Source organism: Teleopsis dalmanni, chromosome 1 (assembly GCF_002237135.1).
Source record: "Teleopsis dalmanni isolate 2A chromosome 1, ASM223713v2, whole genome shotgun sequence".
NCBI lineage: Eukaryota > Metazoa > Arthropoda > Insecta > Diptera > Diopsidae > Teleopsis > Teleopsis dalmanni.
This window is the reverse complement of record NC_051846.1, coordinates 141301421-141309568: the sequence shown is the minus strand read 5'-3', so window position 1 is coordinate 141309568 and position 8148 is coordinate 141301421. Positions and strand designations below refer to the sequence as shown.

The window sequence follows — 8148 nt, the reverse complement described above, 5'->3', positions numbered from 1 at the left end:
GTAACTACTTATCAATTTCAACTTAAAGGAGAGAGTGTAGGGAATTTTTCGTATATATTCCGTGACATAAAATATTAATTTTGTTGAATCTGTTAAGAAAACTAAAAGGTTCCGCTACTTAACACTTGTAATGAGCGTATCGAATTGCTCGTGTGTAACGTAAGCATTTGCTAAATGAACTTAAATTTCTGAAAAATATAAATCTGTTTTCGAAAGAGTATATATACCCAAGCACACGGAATCCATCTGTACAATAGTTCGATTTCAACTTGTATAGTTAGTACTAAACGTGAACAAAACTAAAAGTTAAAATGAACACGATTATATCATTAGGATTTTTCCTATTCAGCATAACGTGTTATGGCAAGGATAATATTTCTAATTATGGAATTCAATCAAAACATGTTACCAATTTCAGGCGATGGAGGTGCCACCATAACAGCTGAAAGTAGTGCTTCTGTTTCATTTGGTGGTGGTTCGGCTGATTCATCTGGAGGTGGAAACGCTGATGCTTATGGAGGTAAGGGTAAACAAAAAAGTTTAACTAATCTATAGAAATAATATATGAAAAAAATCTGTTTGACATCAGAATAAATAATGAAAAATGTACTCCGACATTCTTTTCGATTGACAGAAATTATTTTCAGGTATATTTCTATCAATATGGTACTCCAGTATTCCTATATGTATTCCTATATTGGTCGTTTACCAAATCTCCTGAGGTTATATACATTTAACATCATGCTGTTTAATAGGCTCTTTACTTAATTTTTAAATTAGCATAGAGAACTGTGCTGCATATTTGTTTCCAATGAAATTGATAAAACATTTAACAATATTTTATTAGGTCATTTAATTCAATAATGACAATTACTTTAAGAAAACTAAAATGGTTTTAATATGAAATATTATTCTTATTTCTATTAACACAAATTTAGGCAATCGAATTGCTCTTTGTAAACTACAATCACAAAAATTAGAAGCCTTTGTTTCTATTCTTTTCCGTTTTAGCAGATAATTACACTCTACTCAACCCATACCATCCTTAGAAAAAATTTTAATTCTTTTAAGCTTTTTATTAATTTTACAAATGTTTTCAAAATAGATTGTTGTTTTCAAGAGTTAGGAGTTTTGCAACTATATAAATAATAATATTTTTTTATTATAAATAATATATTTATTTCATTTATTGAAATCTTTTTTTAAGAAGATTTACAATAAGTATTAAAATCTTAAAAATCTCAAGCAAACACATTAAATGACAACTATAGTTGGAGTTAATTGATAATAATTAAAGTAAATTAAAGTTTAAATTAAGTTGATCATTTAATAAATATCTGAAGGATAAGAAAAGAAAATCAGTGAGTTGGTACTTCTTTTCTGCGTAATCTTGAAGAAGACCTCGTTATCAGTAGGTTCCTTGCCAGGTGGTTCTAATTATTTCAAATCTTCATGAATTTTATCGCTTCTTATGTACCACTGAGCACCAGTAATTAAGAGAAGGATTTTGGATTGAGTACGCTGATTTAACTTAATGTTGGAGGAATATGCATTGCTCCATAATTCAGCGCCATTTTTCCAAATTGGCTTAAGTAAACATTTTGTGGTTAAGCCGTAACTTGGAATTTTAATTCAATATAATTGCGCCTGTAGCTTTTTTCAGTTCGCTTAGCCTCAAAATGTTTGCACAAAATTAGTCTCCTATCCAAATGAACACCCAGATACGATACGGTGTTTAATTGTGGAATGGTGATACCGTTGAAGGTTACTGGGGGACATGTGTCCTTTCGCAGGGTAAATGTTACATGCGTACTTTTGCTTGGATTTACGCGAATACGCCAGTTGGCTAACCATGTTTCAATGAGTTTAAGGTAATCAATTAAGTCTCTAGATGCCATGACTTTATTTTGATGAGAACTAAGGATAGCAGTGTTATAAGCAAACGTAGAAGTCACAAGACGTGAGTTATTTGGTATGTCCGAAGTAAACAAAATGTAAAATATTGGACCTAGAACACTGCCTTCAGGAACTGCAGCCTTTATGTTGAGACTAGCTGTTGTATAGCTTCCAACTTTTATGTGAAATTTCCTGTCCTGAAGATATAACTCTAGCATTTCGTCAGTGTTATCAGGAGTGTTTTCCTTGATTTTATAAATAAGACCAGCAAGCCAAAACATGTCAAAAGCATGTGCTATATCAAGAAGAATCATAATTTGCGAAATTTTCCAAATTTGAGTAAAGTACCCAAGTCGAAGTATTGCGTTGAATATTTTTGACAATATTTTGATAGCTATTTGAGGTAACTCTATCAGCATTTTTGCTAATGTGTACATATTCCGGGAACTTGTTGATACATAATTGGATTTTTTACAGCATACTGAATAAGTTTGATTTTGAGTTTAATATAAATTTATTACCGAGATTATGAAAAAAATCTATGAACAACAAATCTAGGAGGGCAATAGCCAGCACTTAGCACGACTTCATCTTCAATGAAGTTAATGCTTATTTTCGCAGCTTCAATGTGAGCTGTGAACAGCTGTTCTAGGACGTGGTGATTAATTCCTGAGTTAATTAGAAGTTGGGCATATATACAGAATGATTCGTGAAGTATAAATTGAATCCAGGTACAGAAAAATTGTTCTTGCTAGATAGATGGATTTTAGATATTAGCAGAACATCAATAGTGTGGGACTTGAGAAAGTTTATAACTTCAAGTTTGTGCTGGCGAATGCCATTGGCATTCCAGTGACACATTCTAAGACAGTTTATTTATTAGCTCTAAGAAACTGCATTATTTGATTTTGAAATTTTACTATCTCTTGCACTAAGCTTTGAGTAGATGCCAATAAAGTTTGTCATTAGTTGGGTGAGAATTTTTAGCATTGATTCTAGGTTTTGGTTGATGGTTATTACATTTTCAGGAATTTGTTTAACTAAACCATTTATTATGCCAACAGACAAGATGATTGTAAAGCTTAACTTTACAAAAAACTTCAAAACTGAACTCGGCAATAAAAAGAATTTGGAAGGCTTTTCCAAAACCCAAGTAATAAAAGGAAACATGATATATAGACGGCTCCCTCACCAATGAAGGAAATAGGGCTGGTATTTATAGACCAGGTAAAAGATACTGGGAAGCACTAAGAAATAATGTAACCATCTTTCAGGCGGAAATATACACGATAGACAGATGCGCCAGTTTCAACCTTAAACGTAACTACCGGAACCGTAAAATCGCAATACTGACTGACAGCCCGGCATCTATAAGGGCACTCATATCCTACCATGTAACATCCAAACTGGTATGGGAGTACATTGACAAGCTGAACATACTCAGCTGGAACTATCAGGTGAACCTAATATGAATTTCGGGACATGCTGGTATCCAAGGCAATGAAATGATAGACAAACTTGCAAGAAGAGGCACAGCCTCAAAAATGATAGGCCCAGAACCATTCTGTAGTCTTGGCAAAGAAAATCTACCTACTCTTATTAATAGCGTAGAGGAAAAGGAAAGAGAACTCTATTGGGAAAGGTTACTAGGACTCTCACAATCTAAAATGCTGTTATCGACTTACAACGTAAAACGATACAAAGATTGCAAAGCACAATCAAAAAATAACCTAAGAACTATTACGGGATTCTTGACCGATCACAGTAGATCGAATAATCACCTATCGAAATTACGAATTCAATCCAACTCATACTGCAGATAGTGTAGAAAAAAGAGAGAAATTGCATACCATATGCTTAGGAAATGCTTGGCACTGATGCACAAGCGGAAAAACACCTTGGAGGATGTTTTATGGATCATGAGGATTCAAAAAATTAGACTTGGAGAAACACTTACCCGAGTAAGGGACACAATAGATCTTTCAGGTCGCAGTGTACAATACCTTCTTTTAATAATAATAAACCATTCTTTACGACGGCTAAGTATGAATTAAGTGTATTAACTTCTTTTGAGATTGTTTGGTTCTTATAAACTGGATTTTGTTGAATTATATAACCATGAATGTTATATCTTAGTAAAACTGAAGAAAACCCAAACGATTTCGGAACGACATGAATAAACAAGCAAGAATCCTTCTTTCCTTCTTCACTTTTAATGAAGTTCAGAAAATTTGGTTGGTTGATCGAAGTGGTAGGACAGTGGATAACTTTCCATTGACCTCAATTAACTACTACATTACTAGAACCCATAAGATACTAAATAGATCCATCCTGTCGAATTTAGATTATTTAATAGGTGTTTCGTTACCACAGATAAAGAGTCGTTTAAAATGTTCTTCTCGAAAAACGTTTCTTCTAAACGCAAAATCGAGCATTCGAGGAGAAAATGGTTTATGGTTCTACTTCCTACCGAAAAATACACAATTTTAAACGTTGCAGTATTCACATGATCAATTTCGATAAGTTCCCAAAATCTAGTCTAATTATAATTATAAGCACTTATTATAAGCAAGCTGGAAAAGTATAGGTAACTAATTCTCTTATCGGCCTCCAAGTAAACGTCAACCGGTACCCCTACGGACAAATCTAGAGAAGCTTAGGAGCTTTAATTGATATATTTGACCGTAGATTAATTTTATGAAAAATTTGCTTAAAATTCATATTTATGCTTAGTTTTTGTTAACCATTTTGATGGTTTCTTTAATTCACCAGTTCAATAAATATCTTCCTGCTGTACCAGTAGGAATTTGAAGTCTACAAACAGTTTTGGCGTAGCTAAGATAACGATAGTAGACTTAATAAAGCTCTTTACTTAATCTGAAATACCAAATCAGTCAACAAGGACAACATAAAAAGCCACATAGGCTTTCCAATGTCCCACTGACAATATAAGAGCATCTGATTGAGGAATATTTGTTTCCTAGAGGAAGTGCTTATTTTCATATCAACACGAACGTCTTTTATTTAACATTACAAGTCTAGATCTTAAAAAGGAAGTGGTATACTGCATAACATAGTATTTTATTAACTGATTATTAACATGATTTTAAGAGTACGGATTGAGGCATGGAATCGTAAATCAGTAAAATTTTTTTGTTTATATAAGTAACTACTCATCAATTTCAACTTAAAGGAGAGAGTGTAGGGAGTTTTTAGTAAATATTCTGTGACATAAAATATTAATTTTGTTGAATCTGTTAAGAAAACTAAAAGGTTCCGCTACTTAACACTTGTAATGAGCGTATCGAATTGATCGAGTGTAACGTAAGCATTTGCTAAATGAACTTAAATTTCTGAAAAATATAAATCTGTTTTCGAAAGAGTATATATACTCAAGCACATGGAATCCATCTGTACAATAGTTCGATTTCAACTTGTATAGTTAGTACTAAGCGAGAATAAAACTAAAAGTCAAAACGAACTACATTTTATTATTAGGATTCTTTATATTCAGCATAAAGGATAATATTTCTAATAATGGAATTCAATTGAAACATGTCACCAATTTCAGGCAATGGAGGTCCCAGCATAACAGCCGAAAGTAGTGCTTCTGTTTCATTTGATGGTGGTTCGGCTGATTCCTCTGGAGGTGGAAACGCTGGTGCTAATGGAGGTAAGGGTAAACAAAAAAGTGTAACTACTCTATAGGAACAAAATATGAAAAAAATCTGTTTGACATCAATATATATAATGAAAAATGTACTCCGACATTCTTTTCGATTGACAGAAATTATTTTCAGGTATATTTCTATCAATATGGTACTCCAGTATTCCTATATGTATTCCTATATTGGTCGTTTACCAAATCATCTGGGGTTATATACATTTAACATCACGCTGTTTAATAGGCTCTTTACTTAATTTCTAAATTAACATAGAGAACAGTGCTGCATATTTGTTTCCAATCAAATTAATAAAACATATAACAGTATATTATTAGGTCATATAATTCAATAATTATATGGAAAGATAACTTTCCAGTGACCTTGAAGTGCATTAATAATTTGTATATAGTTGGCAACAAAACCTAAGATACAGACTAAATCCATCCTATCGAATTTAGATCATTTAATAGGTCTTTCGTTATTAGCGATAAACAGTCTGATAAGCTCTTTAAAAAGTACTTCCTCTAAAGTATTTCGAGAATGGCACTACTTCCCTTAACGATTTCCAAGTGTACCTTAGCCGGGCCAACAAGGATACATCTAGAGAAGCTTAGGAAGTGTAATTGGTTTAGTGAACCGTAGATTAATTTTATAAAAAATCTGCTTAAATTTCATATATTTGCTTATTCTTTGCTAACCATTTTGAAAGTTTTGAGTTAATCAATTTAATAAAAATTTTTACACTGTACTTCGATAATAGTATTACTCTGCAGTTAACTAAAATATATAGATTTCCTTACTAACTACTCATCAATTTCAATTTAAAGACCCAAGTATATACATTATATATATATATATATATACTTATATATATATACGTATATATATAAAATATGTTATGGCAAGGATATTTCTAATAATGGGATTTAATTAAAACCTATCATTAATTCCAGGTAATGGAGATGGTGGCTTAACATTTGTTGGTGGCGCACCTGGTCCTTCAGGAGGTGATGCTGCTGGTTCTCCTGGAGGTAAGGATAAAGGATAAGCTTTAACCATTCCATTGAAATTATATATTGAAAATATTTGGTTGACATCAAGGCAAATAATAAAAAATGTACTGGATTGACAGAAATTATTTTAAGGGTATTTCTAATAATATGGTACTCCAGTATTCCTATACGTCCTTAAACGACCAAATCATCTGGGGTTATATACATTTAACATCATGCTATTTAATAGGCTCTTTACTTAACTTTTAATTTAACATAGATAATAACTGTGCTGCATATTTGTTTCCAATCAAATTGATAAAGCATTTAAGAGTATTTTATTAGGTCATATAATTCAATAATTATATGGAAAGATAACTTTCCAGTATTTTATTAACTCATTATTAACATGATTTTAAGAGTACATATTGAGTTATGAAATCTTAAATCAGTAAAAAATTTTTGTTAATTTTACTAACTACTCATCAATTTCAATTTAAAGACGCAAGTATATATACTCAAGCACATGGAATCCATCTGTACAATAGTTCGATTTCAACTTGTATAGTTAGTACTAAACGAGAATAAAACTAAAAGTCAAAACGAACTATATTTTATTATAATGATTCTTCCTATTCAGCATAAAAATATGTTATGCCAAGGATAATATTTCTAATAATGGGATTTAATTAAAACCTATCATTAATTCCAGGTAATGGAGATGGTGGCTTAGCATTTGATGGTGGTGCACCTGGTTCTTCAGGAGGCGATGCTGCTGATCCTTCAGGAGATGATGCTGCTGGTTCTTCAGGAGGTGATGCTGCTAGTTCTTCAGGAAGTGATGCTGCTGGTTCGTCTGGAGGTAAGGATAAAGGATAAGCTTTAACCATTCCATAGAAATAATATATTGAAAATTTTTGGGTGACATCAATGCAAATAATGAAAAATGTACTCCGACATTCTTATCGATTGACAGAAATTCTTTTCAGGTATATTTCTATCAATATGGTACATCAGTATTCCTATGAGTCCTTAAACGACCAAACCTTCTGAGGTTATATACATTTAACATCATGCTGTTTAATAGGCTCATTACTTAATTTTTTAATTAACAAAGAGAACTATGCTGTATATTTTTTGCCAATCAAATTGTTAGAGCATTTAATAATATTTTATTAGATCATTAGATTCTACATCATCTTATCAAACACAATTGCTTTAAGAAAAATAGAAAATTTATAATTTGAAATAAAATTCTTATTGCTTCTAATATAAAATCAGGCAATCAAATTTCTGTCTGCAATCTACAATCACAGAAACATAGTAACTCCCATCATCATAAAAATAATCTGCTAGTTCATAATATTGCAAATCTTTTCAAAATAGATTATTATTTACTTAGTACTTAACGATAACAAAACTAACAGAATGAACAAGATTTTATTATAAGTAGGTATAATGTTTCTGTTATGATACTGTAATAATGCAAGGATATTGTTTCTAGTTATAGGATTCAATTAAATCAAATCACTAATTCCAGGTAATGGAGATTCTAGCTTAACTTATGGAGGTGGCGCTGCTGGTTCATATGGTGG

The 8148-nt window shown here is 31.7% G+C and overlaps 1 protein-coding gene across 4 annotated transcripts in view; it reads left to right on the top strand.

Moving 5' to 3' along the window:
- The first annotated feature begins 241 nt into the window (after window positions 1–241).
- LOC119669051 (circumsporozoite protein-like) overlaps window positions 242–8148 on the top strand; it is a 173141-nt gene continuing 165234 nt past the window's right edge. For 3 of the 4 annotated variants that reach the window (XM_038078780.1, XM_038078783.1, XM_038078781.1), the window contains exons 1-4: window positions 242–363; window positions 419–520; window positions 5468–5569; window positions 6515–6592. In XM_038078780.1, coding sequence (XP_037934708.1) covers window positions 312–363; window positions 419–520; window positions 5468–5569; window positions 6515–6592 — 334 coding nt within the window. In that variant the 5' untranslated portion in view covers window positions 242–311. The remainder of the gene's footprint in view (window positions 364–418; window positions 521–5467; window positions 5570–6514; window positions 6593–8148) is intronic. The other variant, XM_038078782.1, reaches the window with a different exon arrangement.